The sequence below is a fragment of the Carassius auratus genome, chromosome 2 (genome assembly GCF_003368295.1).
Source record: "Carassius auratus strain Wakin chromosome 2, ASM336829v1, whole genome shotgun sequence".
In the NCBI taxonomy this organism is placed as follows: Eukaryota; Metazoa; Chordata; class Actinopteri; order Cypriniformes; family Cyprinidae; genus Carassius; species Carassius auratus.
In genome coordinates this window covers 11654656-11682087 of record NC_039244.1, presented here as the reverse complement: position 1 = coordinate 11682087, position 27432 = coordinate 11654656, and the positions used below count along the sequence as shown (strand labels likewise).

General features: G+C 35.7%; 1 protein-coding gene across 1 annotated transcript in view; it reads right to left on the bottom strand.

The window, feature by feature from the left end:
• Positions 1-27432, bottom strand: part of LOC113115710 (collagen alpha-1(XI) chain-like) — a 90842-nt gene that overhangs the window by 24533 nt on the left and 38877 nt on the right. The window contains exons 18-39 of the mRNA XM_026283267.1: positions 27050-27103; positions 26255-26308; positions 26103-26147; positions 20675-20728; positions 20543-20587; positions 19415-19468; positions 11771-11815; positions 11215-11268; positions 9935-9979; positions 9675-9728; positions 9527-9571; positions 8839-8892; positions 8590-8697; positions 8235-8288; positions 6065-6118; positions 5822-5866; positions 5672-5725; positions 5537-5581; positions 5377-5430; positions 4169-4222; positions 3646-3699; positions 3421-3528 (exon numbers count right to left, since the gene is read on the bottom strand). Coding sequence (XP_026139052.1) covers positions 3421-3528; positions 3646-3699; positions 4169-4222; positions 5377-5430; positions 5537-5581; positions 5672-5725; positions 5822-5866; positions 6065-6118; positions 8235-8288; positions 8590-8697; positions 8839-8892; positions 9527-9571; positions 9675-9728; positions 9935-9979; positions 11215-11268; positions 11771-11815; positions 19415-19468; positions 20543-20587; positions 20675-20728; positions 26103-26147; positions 26255-26308; positions 27050-27103 — 1233 coding nt within the window. The remainder of the gene's footprint in view (positions 1-3420; positions 3529-3645; positions 3700-4168; positions 4223-5376; positions 5431-5536; positions 5582-5671; positions 5726-5821; positions 5867-6064; positions 6119-8234; positions 8289-8589; positions 8698-8838; positions 8893-9526; positions 9572-9674; positions 9729-9934; positions 9980-11214; positions 11269-11770; positions 11816-19414; positions 19469-20542; positions 20588-20674; positions 20729-26102; positions 26148-26254; positions 26309-27049; positions 27104-27432) is intronic.

Below are 27432 nucleotides of genomic sequence, written 5' to 3'. Positions count from 1 at the left end.
AGAATCAGAAAGGGCATTATTGCCATGTATGCTTGCATACACAATGAATTGTTTTAGACAACAACACCACACAGATGAAAAAACACATATGTAATTATAAATAGACAAACACATAAAAAAAAAAAAAAATCGAAAAATATGAAAAAGTTGTATGAACAGTTGTGCTATGATGGTGGAATAGAATAGAGTGAGATCCAGGGTTGTACTAGGATGGCAGTGTTAACAAATAAATATTAGGATTAGACCTGTGCCGGTATTTGGTAATGTGATATATCACATTAGTGAATATGCATGGTATTGTTATCATGGGCACTTCTAAATACTGTGAATAATTATATATTACAAATTATTCCGATTTTAGAATGCATTTTAAGAATACTATTCCCATCAGCTGGTCAAAATGCCGCTGTATGTGGCTTGAAAGAACATGAGGCTCTGATGTAAACAAGCAAACATGAGAAGCACATGGGGGAACACATGAGAGATGCGCTGAATGAAAGCACATTCACTCTCTGACAGAAGATGGCGCTAAACTGCAGAAAATGCAGCCCATACCCTGGAAACCCCATAAATAAATCAGCTGCACTACTTTCTAAACATATTTAATTAATTTTAATCAGCCATTCAGATTTGTGTATTTGCTATGTGTTCATCACACTGCCATATACTTAAATATTTAAACTAAATATGCTATTTATTTTCAAACATTTTAACCTGGACTACAACATGCCCTAGATATTATCTGTAAGTGTTTTGATTCTTTATTGTTCATTCACACTTTACATTAGGGCTTCATTAGTTAACATTAGTTCATTTATTAGTTAACATAAACTGCCATTGAAAAATACTCCTGAACATTCATTAATCTTAGGTATTCCAATATTTAATAACATGTTGTTAAAATCTAAAAGTTGCAACGATGTTATTTAATGAGCTAACAGGAACTAAGACTTGTATTTTTTTAACAAAGATAAATAACTTCTGTAGCAAATGTAGCTATTGCTCATTGTGAATATTAATGGTTAACTAATGAGGTCTTATTGTAAAGTGGTACCTATTAGTCTTTAAAGTTCTTCTGCACTTTAATCTGTCTAAAATTGTAAACTTTATATTTATTTCTGTATTGCTTTATTGTATTTAAATGTTCAGTTATTTTTGTTATAAGAAAAAGGTTGTACCTGTTATACTGTATTATGACCACTTTTTTAAACTAAATTTTTAAAACTAAATTAAACTAAATTTTAAACTAAACTTCAATACCGTATACCGTGATAAAAGCATTAGCAATTAATCACAACACAGAAATTTGATAACACATATCTCTAACAAGGATATTGCAAAGTTTTATTGCATAAATGGGGAACATTTAACTGTTCATGAGGTAGATTGCCTGGGGGAAGAAACTGCTCTTTTTGCTCTATCTGTCAGAAAGCTGGTGATCCACTGACAGATAGAGCTAGGAACAGAGAGCTGGGTCAGTTTGGTCTGGAGGGTTGTTGGGATGATGGTGTTGAAAGCCAAACTAAAGACCACAAACAGGATCCTCACAAAAGTCCCTGTTTTGTCCAGATGTTGCAGGATGAAGTGCAGTCCCGTGTTTACTGCATCATCCACGGACCTGTTTGCTCAGTAAGCAAACTACAAGGGGTCCAGTGAGGGTCCAGTGAGGTCTTTCATATAAGCCAGAACCAGTTTTTCAAACGACTTTATGACGACAGATGGTGGAGCCACAGGTCTGTAGTCGTTAAGTCCTGTTATCTTGGGTTTCTTTGGAATGGGGGTGGGGACAGACTTCACACAACTCCAGTGATCTGTTGAAGATTTGCGAAAAGATGGAGGTTTTCAAACAGGCTGTTGTAACAGCTGCTGGGCCTGGTGCCTTTCTTCTTTCATTCTTCCTGAAGACCTGGCGTACATCATCCTCACTGATCTGAAGTGCAGGAGGTGGGGAGAAGGAGATTGCAGGAGGTGTTAAATAGGTTGTAGAGAGAAGGTCAGAAGGGGTGTGGGGGGTTTCAAATCTACAATAAAACTAATTCAGATAGTTAGCGAGTTGCTCATTCGCCTCAGTGCAGGAGGAGGGTATCTTGTAGTTTGTGATGGCTCTCAGACCTTTCCACACTGAAGTTGAGTCATTGGAAGTGAATTGATCTTTCAACTTTTTAGCACAGGTCCTTTTAGCCACTCTAATCTCTTTATTAAGTGGGTTCCTGGTCTGATTGTACAAGACTCTGTCTCCATTTCTGTATGCATCCTCTTTGGACTGAGTTTTGCTGTAAACCATGATGTATCACTGTTAAAAGTTTTATAAGTCCTGGTAGGAATGCATATATCCTTACAGAAATTAGTAATGGATGTTACAGTCTCATTGAGTTCATCCAGATTGGTGGTAGCAACTTCAAAAACACTCCATTCAGTGAGGTCGAAACAGTCTTGTAAAGCCCAATCTATTTCATTGATCCATTTTCTCACAGTCTTTAATACAGGTTTAGCAGATTTAAGTTTTTGCCTGTAGATTGGTATAAGATGAACCAGGCAGTGATCAGAAAGCCCCAAAACTGCTTGTGGAACAGAGTGATATGCATCTTTTATTGCTGTGTAACAGTGATCTAGTATTATACTGTCTATGGTGGGACATGTAACATGCTGTCTGTGTTTTGGCAGTTCACAGGGGATATTGGCTTTATTCAAGTTCCCAAGAATTATTAAAACAGAGTCTGTGTGTTGTTGTTCTGTCTCTGGGATCTGATCAGCGATTTTCTGTAAAGCTGAGCCCATGTGCACTTGCCGAGGAATGTAAACAATCACAATGAACGAGTGAAACTGCCGCGGCAAATAAAACGGCTTGCAGTTAATGAAAAGCACTTCTAGATCAGGACAGCGCATCTTCTTTAACACTGTTATATCTGTACACCACCTTTCATTGATGTAAAAGCATTTCCCGCCGTTGTGCAATTTCCCTTTTGATTCTGCCAGATGGATGCTAGGCAATGGTGCTCGAAATCCACGCTTCCTGAGCTTGACGAGCGCACCGGCTCGCTTCCCCCGTCTGTGCCTCCTGAAGCATTTCATCAGCGCTGCTCTGCTGACAACAATGTTCAGCAAAACATCTGAATAATCGAAAACCGGTAGGAGACTTTGTGGTCTGTTCTACCAAATGTTCTGCAGTTCATCCCTGGTGTAACTGATTGACTATGAAAAACAAACAAAAACACTAAAACAACTGAAGAGCGAAGCACCTCGGCTGCCATGTGCGCCGCTATCAGTCAAGTTAATGGTGGTTTTCAATCTTAAAACCACCAATCTCCACAGCTGCTATTAGTAGGCCTACACATTGTGAAATTGGATGGAACATTATGCAAATTCTTCCCAGTTATTACCCTTGAGTGATCTGAAGTGAACATGTTTAGCAAACCGTACCTTTCCACCTTCTTTGCCAGCAGCTCCGGGAAGGCCTTGCTCTCCAGGGGGCCCTGGTGATCCAGGATGTCCTCTCTCTCCAACAGGTCCAGTTTCTCCAGTAGAGCCCTTTCAAATTCAATTAGGTTCTTGATTTAACTTTTGAGTAACTGTAGGAGATGTTTTATAAGTGCAACATTTTTATTTGTACTTTTTACTCATATTACAGTAACTCCTATTGCTCACCTGTGGGCCAACAACACCTCCAGGTCCAGGAGGTCCAGTCTTTCCTTGGAAACCCTGTTTGAGAATAAGCAAGATATTGTGAGACATTAAATGGAATTTTTTGCTTTTATCACATTCCTGGACACAAACGTAGAGAGAAAAAAAAAAACCTGACATACTGGAAACTTTATGTAAATATCACTAAACAATACTTATCCAGTCTCTGAAATGTCAGTGGCATTTGTCTTTTTTTTTCTCATCCACTTATTTCCTTAAATCAGTACAAGTCAAGTGCAGTGTTTTCATCTTGAAAAAAATAAATAAATAAAGAAGAGCCTTTTAAGATAAAATTAGTTTCTCCTTTTAACACTCCATCTGTCGGATGCTCTTGATTAGAAACAGAAAGATAGACCTACCAAGAGCAGTGTAGCGCAATGACAATGTCATCAGCTAAAGGTAATACACCATACAAACACGTTCCACAACAATTATTCCTCCTTACTCAAGAGTCAGAAAACACTTATGAAGATAAAACGATGCTCACAGTCTCTCCTCGCTGTCCAGGGTGACCAGGCAATCCATCCTTTCCAGGAGGACCCTGAGGGAATAACAAAATTAATAATGATTAAATCACATTTATGTAATTATTATATATTAAGACTTATAGACTACAGTAGCTATCATTGCTTCAGGTTTTGTGAGTTAATGGTTACAGTTAGATCCATTACTTGAACTACAGTATAGTCTGTCTAATGTATGGATAGCCACATAAGAAAAAAAAAACAATGCTTTGGCATATCAAATTAATGACATAAAAAGTAGAAATTATTAGATAAAAGTCATAATTGTGTCATCAAAATGCCAAAAATATGATTACATTTTTTATTTCATAATTTTGAATGTTTCCAATTAAGATGAAGAAGTAGGTCATGATTATGACAAATAATGAAGGCATACTTAGTATATCCTAATTATGACATAAAACTTGAAATTTTGACATTAAAATGTCAAAATTATAATTTCAACCTTTTATCATTATTTTTAATTGTTTGTCAATTAAGTTTAATAATTTAGTAAGAAGAGTAAAAGGAAAAATTAAGTAAAAATAAACTGAGTCAAAAAGTAGAATTTATGAAACATTTAAAGTTATTATAATTTAAAACTTTTAACATGAATAATTGTGAATTTGTTTGTTTTACTTTTTTAACCCTAATAAATGACTTTCTTATGTGGTGGAAATTCTAAAGTGAGTCAAAGAAGGAAGCAATCACCAGCATTTGAAGACACCCGGACCCTATTTTTGACATTTCTTAAAACATTTCTTAATACCACAAAAAAAAATAATTTCAAGCCAAATGTACATTACCATATATATACCTCACTACTTTCGTTATGTAAGTTTATATATTCTTTCTTTTGACTTTTGCCCTTGCAGCTATCACTTCATACATACACACAGGCATACAGTATCCACACCTATGCATAACATGTTTCCATATTTTTTCTAGCATCCACTAGCGCTGTTTTTTAATTTTTTTATTTTTTTTATATATTGTTACAGTAGATTAATGGAATTAGTTAATGCATTTTCATTGTACTGCTTTGTTATGTTATGTTGTGTTAAAAACGTAATTAAAATTAAATAAAAAGAAAAAGAAAAGAAAATAATAAAGTGAGTCAAAGAGTATATTCTATCCACAGCACTAAAAAAATCAAAACCATTTGAAATTGATAAAAAAATAAATCACATACAGGTGGTCCTTTAGGGCCTTGTAATCCAACAGGGCCCTGAGGTCCTTGGAGTCCCTAAAACAACAAAGTACCACGTAAGGGAAATGTAATGGAAAATTATTTGGCCTGAAAAGGCTGACATAGACAACTGAATGGGAGAAATAATTCAACCATCACTCACTCTCTCTCCTGGGCCACCAGCTGGTCCATCATTCCCAGCTGTTCCCTAAAAAATTTAATACAGTCAAAGGTGCCTGCTACAAGCAAGCATTCACAAATACCACTAAATAATTAAGTTAGGACTGATGATCCTGACCTTTAGTCCAGGTTTTCCTGTTGGACCTCTGGCACCTCTTCCACCACGGGCACCCTGAGAACAAAAGTTATTAGCAACTAGCTTTGTGTATCATTGGCATATGTAGAGAAAAGTATTCCTTTCTTCTTTACAGATAGAAAATTGACATACCGTTGGTCCTCTTTGTCCTCGTGGACCCGCTTTACCAGCAATACCCTAAAAAACAAGCAAAACATATATGAAATGACAATAACTGAGTTCAGTACCAGATATATAATTACACTGCAATCAGTATAGAATAACTGTAATCAGTACCAGAGAGGTATTATATATAAAAAAAAATGTCTCCCTTTAGTCTGTAGCTTGTTAAAAGAAATCTAATCTTTTAGTGAAATCAAAGGTCCTTGTACGTACCCTTGCTCCCTTCTCACCATTAGCTCCAGCGAAACCAGGGAAACCAGATGAACCCTGCAGATGGAGACAGATTGAGACTGACAAACACTAACTTCACTGCAAAAGTATCCAATATTCATCCACACGATTAAAACATGCCAAAAAAACGTTGGTTTTTGAGCAGAAGTGAAGCTGTGATGACAGAGAGTGAGTGTCCTTGAAGAATAATTCAACAACATTAGAGCTAATGCTAATGTTATGTGGGTGATACTCAGAGGGCGAGCTTTTGGAGTCGATAAACATGAGCGGTGTGCGCTTGTTAGCACAAGAACAGGAGATGAAATTGAAGGTCAAATTATTTTGGCAGGCATAGAAGGGGAAGCGGCCTGTGCACAATGGATACGCATCAGTAATTTACTCCACGGGACGGTCGCCTGCACAGGATAATGGAACAAATAAAACAGACAACTGCAAACGCACACACACACACGTTTGTTTTTGTGAAAAGTGGGGACATTCCATAGGCGTAAAGGTTTTTATACTGTACAAACTGTATATTCTATCGCCCTACACCAACCGTACACCTAACCCTAACCCTCACAGGAAACTGTGCATTTTTTCTTTCTCAAAAAAAAAAAAAAAAAAAAAGACTCATTGTGTATGATTTAGAAGCGTTTGAAAAATGGGAACATGGGTTATGTCCTCATAAGTCACCCTCTCCTTGTAATAACTGTGTCATACCCATGTCATTATACAGAGTTAAGTCCTGATATGTCACAAAAACAAGGGCACCTACACACACACACAGCACTTGGAGAAGTTTAATGCTTCATCAAAACACTAACATCAACCCATTAACATGTTATGCTCATGTTGAATGCACGATAAGCCAGCTATTAATACTTTTATGTTATGCACTATAACCAATACATGGCAGAAACTCTTTGTCTAAATAAATTAAGGAAAAAAAAAATGTATACACACAAAATTATAAAAAAAGCTAAAAAAGTAACAAAGTGAAAAACGTTTTAGTGTTCAACTGTTCATCAGTACCTTAATAAATATATAATGATTATTACCATGCACGTTACTAGCATACTGGCTGTTTATTAGTACATATAAAGCACATAATAATGTCTTATTCTGCATGACCATATTTTAGATCTCTTTATCCACCACACATACATAAACTTAACAACTAAATATTAATAAGCAGCAAATTAGAAGTTTACTGAGGAAAACTCAATTAATAGCGAACATATGTTTCCTTATTTTTAAGTGTTACCAAAAAAAAAACAAAAAAACACAGTACCCATCATTTAGCAAAATGATACTGGTATATTGCACATCTGTGCGTGATGTATGAGCAATCAAACAAATCACTGGAACTCATACAAACTTGACTTGAAACAAACAAACAAAACAAGAAGAGACAAAAAAAAAAAGAAAAAAAAATATTCCCACAACTCCCTTTCGTTCCACTTTCAGACACTCCTCAAATAATTTGAACAGAACCCTGATCAGGCCAAACAGCAACTGAAAACCCAGAGCTGAAATAGCTGACAAAGCAGATTGTACTTCAATGTCGCTTTGCACCACTTGCTATTCAAACCAAGTAGGATCCATTTCAGAAATAAAAAAATAAAACAATCCCCCGAAAATAAAAGAAATCCAGAGAATTCAAGCTATTTGAGTGGACCAGCCCGTACACTGAATCAAATGATCATTTTGAAAGAATAAGCTGACAAACACCACAAACTGTGTCTGCATATATCGAGCTGCTCACAGGCCTGCACTTTATTGCATGCTGGGTGGCTAAGAGATTAAGCAGTCAGCGTCACGGAGAATGAGTTTATCCTATTAACTCTGTTAGCACAGGCTATCAGAAAACAGCAGGCCTTGTGTGTCAAAAGCAGCAAAATCTAAATAAATTAATACTGATGTGGCACTGTTTATTAGACATGATAATATCTAATTGTAACAGAGTTAATAACCTTAATGATGCTTAAAAAAAAAAAAAAAAAAAATTATATATATATATATATATATACATACACACACATATATATATATATATATATATATATATATATATATATATATATATATATATATATATATATTTATATATATATTTATGTAACTTTTAAAATAATGATAAAGTTGCAACAGGAAACCAGGCAGTACTTACCTTAGGACCTTGTCTTCCTGGATAGCCAGGCAAACCTGGAACACCAAGTTTTCCCTAAAAAATAAAAAATAAAAAAAAGAGAGAGAAAAAAAACCCAACAACAACAACATTTTCATTTTGAGTTTTTTAAACAATCATTATATACAATAAAAATAAGGCATTTCACCACCCTGCACAAACTGCAAAATCCTATACGAGATGTAAAAGATTATTTGGCTCTTAAAACTGGCATTCAAAATCAATTCATGATTATGAGTTCAGTGTCATTTTAAGTTTTATTTCACATATATATTAATAATCCATTTTCAGTACATTTTGAGTAATTATTATTCAGCATAATAAGTGTTAAACTGACCTTCTCTCCTGCCATGCCCAAAGAACCAGCCTCTCCAGTGGGACCTGCTTTACCTTTCGGCCCCTCCGGTCCGTCTTCTCCTCTGGGGCCCAGCACACCAACCTCTCCCTGAACACCAGCAACAATGCACAAACATTATATTAGACTTACAACAACTTAAATGCTTAAAACTTACCTCAAGTAAGTGATAAATAAGTGATTATAAGTGTTGATTGAAATTAAATGTAACTGTAAGTCTTTGTGACTCACCTTGTCACCCTTGAGGCCCATGTCACCCTTAAACCCAGGAAAACCATCTTCTCCCTGAAAAAAAAAAAAAAGAAAAGAAAAAAACTAAATCATTTATTTGGGAAAATTTTAAACTTACGTAGGTTTAAATAAATACCAAAAATATATAAATAATATTGAATGAATGACACGACACAACATTACATACACATTACATTACATAACATTGATCAAATTCAGAGCATACAAATACATTTAAATACAAACATTTATTAATAATACAAACTTTCAAGCATCTATTTTTTTTAACTTCTAATTTCAAATACTCCATAAAAACATAATTGCTAAATGCTGGCATCTTGTGGCCATAGAGAAAACTGCTGGTTCAAGAGACACTTTGTGGCCAGTACAGAGGGTATAGTCTGAAACAGATTGATCCACAATACTGTATATATACAAAACAATAATTAGAACAGATTACAATTCTGCTCTATTTTTTTTCTGCTAATAAATCTTTAGTAGCGTCCAGTTGTATGTGATTTTGTATTATACAACACACTCATAACACCTGAGTGAAGCCATTTTCGGTGCAAATACTCCCTGAAATGGCCTTCCAATTTTAGCTGTTGGTCTGTCATCTGTGTGTCTCCTTTTAGAGGCTGAGCCAAGAGCTCTGTAATGGAGAAAGGGGACATGGTCATTTGCTTACCTTTTCTCCTTTGCCGCCCTTCAAGCCACGAACGCCCTCTGCACCCTAGACAGACAGAACAATGAAGAGAAGGTCTAATGGATAGAATAAAAGCACAGAATTTTGATAAAAAAGAATCAGTGAGATAAAGAGAATCAAGCATGTTTACCTTCACGCCTCGGGGACCGGGATAGCCAATGGACCCCTGGAGACCTGGGTGGCCCTATAGGTAATGAGTAAATATGATAAGACTAAATCATTCAGGAATAATAGAGGGGAATTAGGTAAACTTCTAAAGGGGCCACACATTAAGTGTTAATTACAGACAGTGTTAATTGTGGGTGTATGGTGGCTTTGCACTTGAAATGCGTTCAATAACTGGAACTTAGAATTACAATTCATTTCGAGTCAAACTAAAAATGTACTCACAGCTGCTCCTTTCTCCCCGGGAGTACCCTCTTTCCCAGGATGACCCTGTGCAAAGATTACAAACAAAAGCATCTTCATTGAAAATCTGAAAGTGTGAGGCAAATAAAACTGGGAGTGGATTTAGAGTACAGTAATATTCAGCAATCAGAATATATATATAAAAAATAAAAATAAAATGCCAGTGTTCTGACTATTCCAGTGTAAGAATCTTTTTTGCACAAACAAACAATTTTTAGGGGATGTGCACCACTTAGTATTTACACGGAGGCAGCAAAACAATTGTACAAAAATAAATAAATATATAAATAAAAATGTACATTATGAATATGTCATGATACAAAAATATATATTACCATTCAAAACTATGGAGTCAGTAAGCTTTTTTTTTTTCTTTTCTTTTCTTTCTATTCAGCAAGTTAAATTCATCAAAATGATTAAACTAATCAAAATAGACAGTAAATACATTTATACTGTTTTAAAATATACATAAAAATGCTGTTATTTTGAACATTCTATATATCAAACAATACTAAAAAAACAGTGACAAAAATAAAATAATAATAATGTTTCTTGAGCAGCAAATAATATTATGAATGATTTCTGAGGGATCATGTGACACAAAAGAGTGTAATAATGGCTGCTGAAAATTCAGCTTTGCCATCACAGAAATAAATAATATTTTAAAATATATTAAAATAAGAAAAAAAGTTATTTCATATCGTTCTAACTTTCCAAAAAATAAATAAATACATATATATACATATATATATATATACATATTATATATATATATATATATATATATATATATATATATATATATATATATATATATATATATATATATATATATATATATATATATATATATATATATATATATATATATATATATATATATATATATATATATATATATATATAAATTTCTACATTTAAAGTCTTCAAAATGTGATCTCAAATGAAACGGGCTGAAATCAAAGAAGGTCTCTGTTTTTGCATGTTGCGTTGGACTAATGAAAGTCCTCTGTCATGTCTGTGTTGGATTTCTTTGAACTGTAATTCAATTCATTTCACTTCCTGGCATTCCAATTCAAATTTTAACTCATGGATTGACAGAGAGCCAACACTTTAATTCTAAATTGTAAATATATTCCACTCAAGCCAGGATCATCATCAAGCTGGTCATTGACTAATCATGTGTTATGATGCAAAGCACTTTTGATATGAACATGGAGATTTAGGGGAAGGGAGAATATGAAAAAGAAAAATCCACTTACAGGTGGCCCATCAGCCCCAGCCAGACCATGGAGCCCCTGTTTCCCACTGGGACCCTATAAATGAGAGAGAGAGAGAGAGAGAGAGAGAGAGAGAGAGAGAGAGAGAGAAAAATTAATGCTGTGATTACTGGTATGCTCAAGTGATTCGCTGGGCAACTTTTATATGCAGTTCAATCCTAAAACACTATATTATTATCTTTTTCCTCTTGGTAAAGAGGAGGTCTAATCATACAGTATGTCTGGAAACACTCCGCCACTTCTGGAGTCATATTTCAGACTCTCTGGCCTCCTTCCAAGAGACCTGACAAAATGCTTGTCTGAGAGTCTAACCAATGACAGTTATGTGTGTAAGCATATCTCTTGCTTGTCAAAGCATTAGTGAGTCTTGAGGTGTGTGTGTGTGTGTGTGTTTGTGTGGTTTTTCTCTAGTCAGCAGTCCTCTGCGAGCAACCTACAGCTCAGAAACCGAGGAGTCTGTTGAATCGTTTATAAAATGCCGTCTGTAATAACAAAGACGATGGCTGCCGGGGTGGCCAGTTCTCATTCACAAACTCACTTTCTCTCCAGGTGGACCGATCGGGCCTTGAGGACCAGGCAGACCCTGCAAGACAAGATTTCACAAGTCAGATAGTACAATATGGAATCTTCAGAGGAAATCTGATGGTAAAGTTTATATGGGAAAAATCTGTGTGAGCACCTCCCAGTCAAATCTGAGAAAGAATTAAAAAAAGGATGCATTATTCTGTGCGTCTGTTATAGTGTGTATATATAAGAGTCCTGTACTCTAGAAACACACTTATATTGGATATAGATTTAGATAAATGGCTCTACCAGTTTATTTTTTCTGTCAAATTATTTTAATTACAGGTCATTAAGATCCACCTTTAATAGAGTATAACAGAAAATATTTAAAAAGAGCATGTAATCAACCAACGAAATCACTGTGTTTACATATTTCTAGGGTTGCCACATTCAGCGAGGCAAAATAAGTTTGCTTATTTATAATTATTCATTACTATCATAAGTCTTTTTTGACAGTTCTGCAGCTGTTACCTTGATGAGATACATTTTTATTATTATTTTTGTATTCATTTGCTTGAATTAGGACTGCATTATTATGTTTGTCCCATTTTATCTAAACAATTTAGCACTTTTTCAAATGCCAAATTGTTTATGAAATATGATTTATGTATATATGTATGATTAATATTAATGATAAATCAATAAATAGGGCCTAACAGTAATTATAATATATTCATGTATCCGTCTAATCATGTCTAAAATATAATAATTATGTATACCAAGCTCTGATGATATGGAATATTATATTAATATACTATCCCAATTTTAATAAAACAATAGTCCAATGCCTTTAGAAGCACAGATGTGTCAGGCACTTTAAAGGTAGGCCTATGGTTCACAAAAAATAAAATAAAAAATGAAATAAGTCATAATTTTATCAGGTTGTTTTAAACCTGCATAAAGTTTTTTTTCTTCTGTTGAACACAAAAGAAGACACTTTGAAGAACGTGTCTCAACTAAACAATTGCTGGTTGTAACTTCCACAGTAAGGTTAAAAAAAAGTATTTGGTTACCCACATTAAAGTATCTTCTTTTATGTTCAACAAAAGCAAGACATTATTACAGGTTTAGGGCAACTTGTGGGTGTGTACACATCACAATGACAAAATGTTTATTTTTGGGTGAACTGTCCCTTTAAGTCAGAAAGTCCACTGTGATCAACTGAAATGCTTCTCTGCAAACTGTGCGTTCATCATTAGTTACTGGACAGACACATTGATAACTTTCCCAGTCAGCCCTACATCTGGAAAGCCTCTTGTGTTCAAAGGGCAGATGTGAGCTCCAATGTTTTAAGTCACGCAGGTTTGTTTACCGCAAGCTTTCATGTTCTATTTTGACAAATTGCATCCCGTATTGACTTGATACAGGAAGCATAATTTTACCTTTATATACGGGATGATTCGGTTTTTGGAAATTTTTAGATATTTTCCAATAAAATAGGAAGAGAGAGATTTCGAAGGGGTGGTTTCCCTTTTTCTTTTTAAACTAGCCAAAAAGCTATAGCAAATGTTTGTCACAGTCATGAACATTATTTGATAATTTCTAGTCAGCTCTGGGGTGGTTTTGGGGGAGGGACTTTCTCATTCTGGAAAGCACAGATTGGACAAAATTCTATGCATTACATGAACTTATCCCGTGTTCCATCCTTCTACCTGTAAAAGTACACCGGAAAGGCAGTCAAATCCATGTACTTCCGAGCTCTGACATCACATAGCCCGTGAAATAATGATGGCAGCCCCTACGGATAATAATGCCTACCGATGCAGTGTTTATGCAAGTGGTACATGGTTAGAAATAGACTTTAGGACAATATAACATTGCAATAAACATTATAATTTAGTTACAATTCCTTGCGCTCAGTCAGTTTGGTGTGGCTTGCCTGGAACGCTACAAAGTCGTGGAAAAACCTGCCTGGAATGCAGAATTATTCCATGGTATTTCTGAATACTTGATTCTGATTGGCAGGCAGTTATACATTAAAACCACTTAATGCACAGGTAGTTCCAAGTCAGTTTAATCAGCGTTCATTATTAATGTGCTGCTTTAATTGATGCACACACACAAATACACAGTGAGAGAGTGAGAGGTCAGAGATCGCAGAATGCGCTGCGCAGACACAGAAACTTAATGTCAGCGCTGCCTCGCAACTTTTATTAATAAATACAGTGTTGGGGAATAGCTAGCTAGCAACGGCACTAGCTTAAAGGGGGGGTGAAATGCTATTTCATGCATACTGAGTTTTTTACACTGTTAAAGAGTTGGATTCCCATGCTAAACATGGACAAAGTTTCAAAAAATAAGTTGTACGTTTGAAGGAGTATTTCTGTTCCAAAAATACTACTTCCGGTTTGTCACAAGTTTCGGAAAGTTTTTTTCGAGTATGGCTCTGTGTGACGTTAGATGGAGCGGAATTTCCTTATATGGGTCCTAAGGGCACGTCTGCCGGAAGAGCGCGCGCTCCCGTATAGCAGAGCACTGAGAGCACAACAGACTTCACTGATCAGAGCGAGAGCGTCGCGAAATGTCACAAAAGGAGTGTGTTTTTGGTTGCCAGGGCAAGACAACCCTGCACAGATTACCTAAAGAGAAACAGCATTAAGGGACCAGTGGATGGAGTTTATTTTTACAGAGCATCAACGGAGTTGTGTAAGTGTTTGTGTTTGTTCCCCTGCATTTCGAAGATGCTTGTTTTACAAACAAGGCCCAGGTTGACGTTGGATTTGCACATCGTTTATTTCTTAAGGATAATGCAGTCCCAACGAAAAAGGGTCACGATTGTGTGTTGGAACCACATGCGGTGAGTAAAACGGCTTCAAATATCTCTGTGTTGTTAACTTAGCTATCGTCGCGTAAGCACATCAAGTAAACAACATGTGATGTTGTCATCAAACTGCACGAGTAAAACTGCTTCAAATATCTCTGTGTTGTTAACTTAGCTATCGGCGCGTAAGCACATCAAGTAAACAACATGCGATGTTGTCATCAAACTGCACTTTCCACATGTACAGCTAAAAAAAAAAAAAAACAACAAAGTGGAACTTAATCATTTTCCAAAACCGCTAAGCAAATATATATACAGTTTCAGTACATACCACATAGAGCCGCTGTTGTTGCTGCTGCTCTTGTTAAATTTCAGCCTCTGGATCATAAATATACGCTGAATCTGACTGTTAGCAATGGTTTGTTTTGGTTGGTTTTGTCCTCACGTAATGTCACAGCTTCCAAACGCTATCAGCGCAAAGCCTACTGGTTCTCGTGATTCTTTAGCTCCGCCCACACGTCACGCCTCCAGCCGGTCGTGTTTTTCCGGGAAAAATCGGTACAGACTATCTTTCTCTTATGAATATAATAAAACGGTTTAGGGGTAGGTTCAGGGTTAGTACCTAGTTATTACATATTTATTGTAATTACTATAATAAATACATAGTATGTACATAAGGAACAGGACTGTAAAATAAAGTGCTACCAACTTTTTGGAGTTATGAAGGATGCAGTACTACTCTATAGGTACTCAAGATTAACAGGATATTGAGTGAAAACGAGCATTTCACCCCCCCCCCCCCCTTTAAATACATTTTTCATTAGCTTTAGAGTAACGACGCTACTTTAACAGTGTAGCTTTTCCGGTAGCTAACTACTTTTTAGTGCGACCAAATGCTACATTCTCTTTTGCGTTGTGACGAGTCACAAGTCTGTAATGCACTTTAGCAGCACATGCAGTGTCTTCTTCTGAATAGATCACAAACTAAATTTGATCATTACCGCCATCTGTTGTGATATCACACATCACACGGCTTTACAGTCTTTCCACTAACAAGAGGTCATCTGATGATTTTGCAAAGGATGTTCAGGAGTTGATATTTCACATTAATCATCTGTAATTTATGCAAAACAAACATAACAATTTTTATTTTTTACCTTTACGCCATTTTTTTCTAAAAGTATGCACCATCTTTTAGGTCAAATACTTGCATTTGGGCTGTTAACAAGCAAATGCAATCAGTATCAACAAAATTGATCTTTGCAATGCAGAGGAAACAGAAGCTGCATCTGAAGTGGCATTTAGATGTTTTTACACACTCTTTAATGCAGCTCTGTGGGACATGGAATACTTTACCCTGCAGTTACAAATAAATGAATAATGTTTTGATATTGTAAACATAAAACATTGACAACTGATGTTTGAAATTATTTAAAAAATGAAAAGGTACCTTAAATGTGAAATTAAAACCCCCAGTAAGTGGTAGTCATTAAATACTACCTGTGCTGTGAGTTTAACCTAGTTATCCATATAGACTCCTCCGTATCCAGTTGTATATAATTTGTTCTTGCATTGATGTTATGTTAGCAGCAATTTTGCACTTTGACAGTCAGTTTAAGATAACCTAACTTTATATAACTATAGCCTATTTTATAATTGTGTGCAGTGTTGGGTGTAACGCTTAGAGCTGTAGTCAAATCCAGCTTTATCGAGTCCAAGTCAAGTCCAAGTCCAGGACTAGTCGAGACCGAGTCAAGACCGAGTTCAAAGAGGGTCGAGTCCAAAAGTTTCGAGTCCAAGTCAAGACCGAGTCCAAATGAGAGAAAAAAGGATCCTCTTTAAGACCACATACTTAACTACTGATAATGTATGTGATGCGAGAGACAGCATATCTCTATTCAAAGAAAATAATTTTACATTATTATTTGTAATGATCAAAAAGCATGTGCAAAGTAACAACTCTGTAGGACAAGTGTCTCCAAACTAGATCCTTGAGGGCCAATGCCCTGAAAAGTTTAGCTGCAACTGGCCTTAAAACACCTATCTAGAAGTTTCTAGTGTGTCTAGTTAGAGCTTGATTAGCTGGTTCAAGTGTGTTTAATTAGGGTTGGAGCTAAACTAAAGGATACTGGCCCTCTAGAACCAAGTTTGGAGCTGTAGGGTCAAATTATTTTTATGTACTTTATTTACATTTTATTTACTTTATAATGCTGCTGTTGCTGACATTATGTCTGTTGTCAAAAATGTAAATGACTGATGGCTTGGCACAGTCTCTGGATAGCTCGGGATATGACGCATGCACACGGTTAAGGCTAAAAGGGATACGTTTGGCTCTACTGGGCATGCGCACATAAATACAGAATTTTTTTTGTCATACTGTATTAGGGCTTGCATAGACTAGTCAGTGCTGTCGGAAACAATCGACTTCTCCAGCATGCATTAACCATAATTCATACAAAGTGTTTGCAAGTACGACGTGAAATTTAGGATATTATTTTAGGACAATATTTCATTGAGCGGTTACATTCTATGACCTTATCTATGTTGCATGTTAAAATAAAATATGTAATGTAATAATTAGGCTTGTGCCTGAAGCCAAATACCTTACGAATAACAGACAAGGAATAATTCTGCTTGAATACTTGGCTGAAGCTGGCACAGTCCGGAGTTTGCTAGATAACAGGTGAGCCAGGGGATCAGCGCAATATTATACACAGACCTCTAAAGTCATGAGTGTGAAGTGAATGAATGTAAACTTTATGAGTGAAAAGAGCACAAATCAAACACTGCATTGCTGTTGCCTCTCCGTGCATCTCTCAGAAATCAGAGCTTTGCAAGAGTAATTTCACCAATAATAATACATCATACACGTTATATTATTTGTATATATTTAAAAGGCAATGATCTAAAGCTTAGGCTACGATATGAAACAAATGAATGGAATAAGAACAGCACACTCACCAATCAAACAGCCGCGGTGCGCATCTCAGCCTCTCAAAAACCAAATCAGTTCTCTATCAAGAGTAGGCTAATAATCAGCTGAGATACAGATACATTTTCTACTTGTCCTACATGTTTGCATCTTTATCTTTTGCTGGTTTGCGCAGCACGTACACATTTTTTTGTGAAGTTCACTAAACATTATAGACTCGCTTAAAGAGTTCTGCATAATGAAAATGTGTGCATTGAATTGATTCAGTCCTGTTCAAATGATCACTGAACGTTTGTCATGACGTCTCTCTGCTTGCATGATAAATATTGGTCACACTTTATTTTAGGGTCCAATTCTCACTATTAACTAACCATTAACTATGACTTTTGTCTCAGTTAACTCCTAATTTGCTGCTTATTAATAGTTTATAAGGTAGTTGTTAAGTTTAGGGTATTGGGTAGGATTATGGATGTTATGCATTATATGTAATTTATTAGCACTAATAAACAGCCAATATGTTAATAATAGACATGTTAATAAGCAACTAGTTATTAGTGTGAATTGGACCCTATACTAAAGTGTAACCTAAATATTATTTTAGAAATTAATAAATATTTTCGTTTAACATGACATACTTGTTCAGTGATAACTACTAAAAAAAAAAAAAAGATAAAAAAGTCATAACAGTCTTATTAAGTAACTGTACAACGTTGTATCTGAATGCAGATACGAAAAATGTTGTGATTGTTACAAATACAATAACTGGTTGTTACATGGAAATATAAGCATATGTAATGTCATAATTATAAAGTTTTTTAAAATTTACATATGTAATGGTTGCATAAGGCTATACATTAATAAGCGTTTATTGATAAAAAATAATAATAATGTGATTTCAGTAGTCTTGCAACCGCTTTATTGTACAACATTAGTATTTCTTTATTGTAAATGGTAAGTTTAAGGCTATCTAGGTGTAGTCGTAAATAAAACACAATCTAACAGGTAGAAAATTAAGTTCAGAAGCAGCAAGTGCACCTCTGCTCATGCACATCCTTTCCCATAACAAAACTGAAAGCTAAGCCAGGATGGAGATACAGCTGATCATAGCTGTACAGGATAGCCATTTTTAAAATGAATTTATTAGCAGAGTTACTCCTAGGGTGCACTTTCTGCCCTTTTCTACTTTTAAATATTCTCTGATTATGTAATCCATATGAAACAAAGCTATCTGATCCATTTACACTACTGTTCAAAAGTTTGACAGTGAGGCTGCATTTATTTGATGAAAAAAATACACTAAAACAGTATATTGTGAAATATGTTTATAATTTAAAAGTATTATTTTCCAATTGAATATGTTTTCAAATGTAATTTATTCCTGTAATGCAATGCTGAATTTTCAGCAGTCATTACTCAAGTTTTCAGTGTTCCATGACCCTTTAGAAATCATTCTAATATGCTGATTTGCTGCTCAAGAAACATTTATTATCATTGTTGAAAATGGTTTTGCTGCATAATAGTTTTGTAAACCGTGATACTTTTTTTTTTTTTTTTTTTTTGCTGGATTTGTTTTGATGAGTAGTAAGTTGAAAAGAACAGCATTTCTTTGAAATATAAAATTTTTACTTCATACAAAATAAAAGTATTAATTTATTTTAATACATCTACCTTTTTGAACAGTAGTGTACAAACAGTATATCTACAAAATATTGTTGTCAACTTTTAGGAGTTCACTGGTGTATACTACTGTAGATTACTTCGAAGCTAATAGATCAAGTAATGGAAGAGGGGAACTGAAAGATTCTTGATAAGAAAAAAAAATACAATAATGTCATCTAAGAGAAAGAGAGAGAGAGAGAAAGAGAGAGAGAGAGAGAGAGAGAGAGAGCAGACTGACAAAAGATGATCAATAGACTGATACTTACATGTGGACCGGGGTTACCCTGTTGTCCAGGTGGTCCAGGCTCTCCTTGAGGACCCTGTTAGAACCATAAAAAAAAAAAAAAACAACAACAACAACAAAAAAAACATTTAATACACAACACTGTGTTTATTCCTACACTTAACTGCTCCAGGGAGCCTATGACATTTTATAAAGATACGAAAAACGGTACCTCAAACTCCAAAAATACTCTACATGTTAAACAACAGACATGTGAAAATTACAAATCCATCTTTTTCCATTAGCCTTCCTTCCTCAATTGCACAGCCTACTGTTATAAAATCTAATACAGCAGCGTTAAATCACTGGCAAAAAGTAGGTGACATAGAGAGAGGTAAAATTTCATAAACTGCAAATGTGTAAGTAGGGAGGTTGTAAGAGACCTTGATTAAATGGAGAGCTGATAAATGATGATAATATAAAATGTATTTGTTTTCATTTTATTGAAATTATCTCCAGTGCTATATCTGTCATTTAATAAACCCAAATGAGTTGATTTGCTAGCTACCTAGTTTGACCAAACATATATATATATATATATATATATATATATATATATATATATATATATACTGATGCATAACTGTAATCTATGTGATTCAACAGAAATACTTGCTCATAAAATTAATGACAACACAGTCTGTTGAGTCACTGTTATGACTGTTTAATAGTTAATTCAAATTTGGCACTCTCTCTTTTATTTACGTTATTAAAATTTTTAATCTAAGTCAATCTGGACCTACCAAAAACCCTCACAGACCATATTTTGTGAACAAATGAAAAAGAAACGCACAGAATCATGGTGAAAACATTGTAGTGAATGGCTGCATGAATCCGGTCTTGCATATTTATTGGCAGACTTCATACCTTCTTCATTTCAGCACTTCCCAGTCAAAGCTCACCCCCTGCTGCCACAGTAACAGTGACATTAACTCTCTCCTGCCAGGCCCACGGTTTCTCTTATCTAAAAGCCTCATTCAGATGTGACCTTTGCTCGGGATAACAAATATGTTTCAGAGTGGTCAAAAGTTGTCAGTTAACCAGGAAACCCCTTCATGGGGCCTAGAGATGAGAGGCACAGTATTAAAGCAGGGGAGGAAAAAATCCTTACCATGTTTCCTTTAGGGCCAGGTGGTCCATCCAATCCAGTAAGACCCTGCATGTGTATAAAACAGAGGTGTCTGTGAGTTTCATGCTATTTGAACAGTTGTAATTAAGAAAGTGTGGTGTTTATGGTACATACATGCTGTCCAGAGGTACCAGGAGAACCTCTGGGGCCCAGCAGTCCTCTTGGACCCTGGTAATCAATAAAAGAGACATATTGTGAGATTTAATCAGACTGTTATACTGAAAACACGTGGTCTTCAGGCGGTGGACAGAGATATGGAGCAAGAAGCCCTTTTACATATGTGTATTATTTTAAGTTACACAATATTAATACAATATTAATGTATTGTTCTATTATGAAGAGCCAAAAACAAACTTCATTGAGGGCTGTTGGATGAAAGTAAATTTTGCATTATATGCAATAGGTAACACTTTCTATAATAAATTTGAAAGTGTCAAATTAACTTTCATTAATAAATCATTAACAAACATAATATAATGCTTAATGGTTAATTAGTTCATATATATTCAAAGAGTTAGAAATGTGAGATAAAGTGCTTGTTTGCTAATAAACTTATTAAACATTAGATAATGTTCAAACAAATCTATTTCCTGTCAGTCAAAATGCTTACAAATGTCATTAACTTTCAATTTCATCTGATCAAGCACTTGTTGAGAATCTACAAATGAGTTTTACAGATGTTATAAAATGATTAAAAGCTTGTGTTAATGTACAACACGTCAGCTTCTATTGAGGTGCGATGCAGGTAAGGTTAGGGATGGGTTTGGTTTGGTGGTATGAATAGGTTTAAGGGTTGGGTAAGGGGTCAACAGTATACAGGGGTCAGTTTGATTATAATAAGGGAACATGGTTCATTATGTTTATATAATTTTGTTTTGGTAATAAACAAGTTTTTTTTTTTTTATTACAATCTGTTATGTCCTTCGCAAGCATTTAGCTAAACTTAACCAGCCACTGATTACACAACCCTTGTTACATTAGCTAAAATTCCAACGCCCATAAATATTTGCAATCATTAGCAATCACATTTACAAATAATGAATAGCTTCAACTTTAGATTGGCTACTACAAATGAAGATCATATGAACTGAAAGATTACTGACATTTGTAAGCATTTCAATTTACATTAAATAATCATATGTTAATCATTAGGTTCATTAGTAAACATAAAAAAAAAAACATTATCTAACATTTCTAGCTATGTGAATATATATTAACTAATGAAATGTTAACCATTATATAATGTTTGTTAATGATTTACAACAATATTATATTAAAATCGCATTAATCCCGTCTTGTGTTATGGCATGGCAGAACAAAGGAAAATGCATCATCGGCCCTGGTTTAAGTATTAGTATAGGTATATATTGTGATTTATATATTTTATGATGATGATTAAACTACAATATTATTAAAATGTTATAATTATTGAGGAGTCATTTAAATGTGCATTATATTTTTATGTTTTAAAGTGGAAAGGACAACAAAACATTCTGCTGAGCTTTATTATTGAGTATTATATTTTCTATTTTTCTTTTTCTATTTTTTTTTTACTAATTTTTTTTTTTTTTTTTTTTTTGATTCCTGGTGGATTTCTTGTAGTTACATTGTATAATAGTAAAAATGTTCAAAGGTATGTCTACTCTGTGGTCTAGACTGCTTAAAGTTTCATATTAAATTATCTTAAGGGAAAAATAAAGGTTAATTATTAATTTTACAGTCAGCACAAAACACAGTTTAAGAAAAGAAATCCTGAATATGTTTTTTTTTTTTTTTTTTTTTATTACTAATTCTAATTGGTTTGCAACTATGTAAAACAGAAACAAAGCCACATTAGGTTTTTGCTGTAGATCCAGAGGTACATCAATTGTGGAACTCGCTCCAAATCAATTCCATATCTTCAGGGCTGATTTTGTTATTTGTAAGATTCCTGAGTATTTAGTCAAGAGCATGTAAAATATGTGAGACTATTAGTGTGTCATAATAAAAAGAGAAAGAAAGGGAGCTGGAGAAAATAGAAAATGTCTCCGGTTACTGTTGTAATTTTTTTCCTTGAGAGCAGTAACGAGACATAGCTGTGGGAACTCCTCCCCTTCTACAGTTTCCGGAAGTCTTAAAGGATAAAACCAGTTCAATGAACTGGCTAATTAACGCTCAACTATGCAAATAGCCTGGTGGGCAGTATAAATGCAATGCAATTGCATCAGAATCCGAGACTGGACGCTGCATTACTGATCGAGCAGCAAACATGGCAATCTTCGCAATGTCTCATTCCTTCTCTCAGGAAACCGAGGTTACGACAGTAACCGGAGACGTTCCCTATCGAGTGTTCACTCTACATTGTGGGAATCGCTTTGGGAACGATATACAATCCCACCATGAGAGCGGCAAAGATCAAGCCATACAAAGGCTAAGACTACACCAAGCATGGAGTAGAACAACAGACATTCTCAATAACAATGCCCGCTAGGCAAACATATACTTTTTAAATACCAATAAAGTGGAGGTATATTTGCTTATATCAGTGTTCTTGTTATTAAATGTGACAAAAAAAAAAAAAAAAAAAGCTTTTACTGTTCTAAAACAAATTTGTGAGCAGTATTGGAATTGAAGATGTTAGAAACACATGTCATTGTTGTCATGTGGTGAATTTGACCAATCGTGAAACAGCTGTATCGTCATCAGCAATCTGCAGTCGTTCCGGAGAAACTGCAGTACTTTGATGCCACACGTGATAGTGACGCGACGTTTAAAATTTCTAACCGCATGCACTGCTTCAAGTCAGCTGCTGATCAGTCTGTGCAGAGCTGCATGAGTCGAAAGCACCTTGTAGACGCAAAGCATCATTAATTTTTTTGCAAAAATAATGTTTAAAGGAAAAAAACAAACATTTAATATACACTGCCTTTTAAAAATCCAAGTACTTTTCAAGTACCTTCTCAAAAATATGTCTGTTTCCAAGGGTTTTCCAGGACTTAAATTTCAAAAGTCAAAGCACTTTAAGCACCTTGTACGAACCCTGCATTGTCTGGCACAGTGTCAACAGGACTTGCGGTATTAAACTGTGCTCATTGCAAGTAAGCAATAAGTAAAAACCACATACATAAAATGTAAATAGTCAAGCCCAAATCCCTAAACATTAGGCCATGACTTATACAGGGACTCCAGATGGTGAAGCAGTGCATCTGTATGACCCACAAGCATATCTTGTGAATGGGCTACAATCACACAATCAGCCAATCGTCCATATAGTAGAATTTAGATACCGCTCGCTCTGAGAGAGGAGAGTGCCAGATTCTTGCACGTCGAGTGGTACAGCAAGTTTAAAAGTCAACACTGGTGTGCTGTACCCTCAAAAGCAAACCTCAGAAATTCATGGCTGTGGTGTGGTGCTGTCCGAATATGGAAGAATGCTTTTTCCAGATTTACAGATGCAAACCAGTCCCCGGAACGGTTTGTGCCAGGATCTGCTTCAGAATCATCATACTGAATGTGAACTTGTGATGTGCTGTTTGATGGGTCTCAGGTACCGATCAGACGGAGTCCCCCATCTCTCTTGTGGTAACACAAAGTAGCTCAGAAGACACTGCTTTATCACTTCTTTTGCAAGCAAGCTGTGAACCTCATGTCTCAAAACTGGAGCACTTTGAGGCAATGTCAGTGATTGAGTAATGTGATTGAAACAGGTGGTCTGTGTCTGAACTTGTGAGAATACCCGTGTTCTATTATGCTCAGCAGCCAGTGCGAAGTGCCTGGAATAGCTCTCCATGCATCTAGGAACTGAAATAATGGCCGTATCACTCATTATCGCTTGCAGTGATGTTTGAAGACTGGCGCCTCACCCTAGCGAGGCTAAACACACTGGCAAGGAAATGGCTCATGGAGGATAACACTGATAACAGGCACAGACAGCAGCTCTGTGCTGCTCTGAGGCAGGGCGAGTAATGCTGTATAGATAGAATTAGAATAGAATAGAGGAGGGAACTGATCTTTTGAGAGAGTGCTTATGTACTTATTGGCAAACAGAAACATGAACCTTGCATTTTCACCTGCAGGAGCAAGGGGAACAATGCAGGATATGGTGCTTGGGGGCCAGGCCTCCAGCAAGCTCTCTACTCCTCTTGGCAGGTCTGTCAGTATGAAGGCTTGGTAGCCGATGGTTTCTTAGCCATTCATTAAGCGGAGTGGGGTGCAGGAGAGGAGAGTGATCTCGACAGTGGATAGAATGCACAACGGGACAGCACACTGACTCATCACCTTCGCACACTTTGTGCCTCAGAGAATCACTCAATAACAGACTCCACAACATCACCGAAGAGGCCGTAGGGAGTGATCTGCGCATTAAGGAGCACCATAATGTAAGTCTACAAGGCTTTAGAAGGCAGCCTGAGGTCCACGACAAGCGTGGCAAAGAAACGGCACAGATGTGTAGACAATCTTCTCGAGGGGGGGAATACGCACATAACCATGAGCCTCTGCCTTGTCCACGAAACATGGCTAGAATATTGGACATCAGAAAAACCAGAACTCTCCTCCTCGAAGCAGCCCGGCGGAGGCTTGACTGGAAGTACCAAGTATCGAACCAACTCCTGGCAGTTTCCTCTGCCCAGTTTGGGTTGCTCAGGGCAGAGGTTCTTGTCAGCCAACGGGATTCAGGGAGGGGAGGGCCCACCAGTGGCTCGCTCAAGTTGATACACTTTTCCTAATTAGATAATTCACAAAATTGTAACTCGATAATTGAGACCTTACGTGAAACATTTACACTGCTTGTGTTTGGGGTCTCAGAGACTTGAGGTAATGTTGTGAAATACTATTCCAAATCAAAATTAATGTTAATATTTTTAAATATATTTTATTAAAATTAATTTAATTTACAGTATATCCTTTATCGCCATGATGGCAAAACTGATTTTCAGGAGCCATTACTCCAATCTTAAGTGTCACATGATTGTCCAGAAATCATTCTAGTATGCTGACTTGGTGCTCAAAAACATTTTTTTTTAAATCTAAATCTTTTAAAATATATATATATATATATATATATATATATATATATATATATATATATATATATATATATTTTTTTTTTAGGATTCTTTCAAATAAATCAAATAAATCTAGAAATATTAATGCCACTTTAGATCAATTGAATGTGTCCTTTATATATATATATATATATATATTTTTTTTTTTTTTTTTATCTAACTGACCCCAAACTTTTGAATGTTAGCATATCTAGGTTTTTTTTTTTTTACCTTTTGCCAAGGTCAAACTGACCCCAAACCTCTGAACATTAGCATATCTAGGATTTGTATTTTTTTGGTATCTTTTGCCAGGGTCAAATTGACCCCAAACAGAAGTTATTTCATTATATTGGAAAATAGTCATATTTCATAAATCTGTGTCTACACTGTGACGCAAAAGAGGATTAATGCTTCAAACAACATGTCTACTAAGCTTTGAATATTTCATATAAAAATATTAAAATCATTTTAAGGGAAAATATGACAAGGGGATACAAAATGATAATGGAGATGCTTACACTTTCTCCTTGCATTCCTCTCTGTCCAATCTCACCATCCTCGCCCTGCAGACAAGAGCACAAACACACTTGCAAACATGTCTGCACACACCTATGCAAGAACATACTGTATACATTGAAATAAGAAACAAATGTCACTTGGTCAAACGCACCCTTGGTCCGTCCTCTCCTGGAGGGCCTGGTGAGCCAATGGGACCTGCCTCACCCTAAAAGAAAAAGTAACGAAAGAGATCAAAAGACAGAGAGAGAAAAAGAGTACATGTATTATTACGGTCCCTGCCTGCTTTTGGCTCCATGCATTGTTAGGGCCCAAGACCACTATTTATAAGACTGCATCCCTATAAGAAGAGGCTATAACATAGCGGGCCTGTAATTACCCAGGGCAGGTTTAGGAGGACAGCACTTTGGCTGGAAATATACACAGCTCCCTGTGATCTGCAGGCCTCTTTCACTATTCTAGCCCAGGCCAAGCAAGCCACACTCTGCTGTGCCTTGCGAGGGCAGCTTTTGATTTGCCAGAGGAACGCAAGCAAGCCAAACAACCCCAGTGCCACTATAATGAGGTCAACTTCTCCTGCCATTATGACTGTAAGCATGCTAAACAAAACGTACAGCGGCAGACATGGAACATTATAAAAATGCACTCGGTCTTGACAGGAACCAAAAAGAAGCTTTTCAAATAAAGTTAAGGCAATTCTGTAGATTTCTCTAGGAAAACTGCTGCTAAGGAATGAAATGAAACCAGGCAAGAATTTTTCCCATAATCATAAAGTGCTGTTCGAGACAAGCTGGAAGTTTGATAATTGAGCATTAAAAATAAATTTTTCACATGGGTGGTGGTCAGTCTTGCGTTCTGTTGTCTAGAACAATTCTGTTTCATTTCAAGTATTACAGCAATGATGAGAAACTAAGTATGAGTTTTCTAAGAATAGCTCAGCAGCACTTACCCTGTGTCCCTTCTCACCAGGAAGACCAGGAAGTCCATCAAATCCTCGGTCTCCCTGTGAGACAGCAATCACAACAATGAGAAAGTTCAAACATAAGTGCATAATTCTGTTAAGTGTTTACCTGTTAACCGTATACGGGATGCCTACGTTTACTTCAGTATATTACAATTAAATCCTAATCTAATCACGACAAACTATATATAGTTGGAAAGGTCTAAGACTCCTAAATAGATATTTTACCAATATTTTTTTTTTGTAAAAAATAATGTAGGAAAATAAATAGGTTAATTTATAGCAAGAGTGCACCTCAAAAACCTACATCATAACAGAAGTTCTGTCCTTTGTCAAAAAAAAAAAAAGTATTCTTTGTTGCCTTTTTCTCT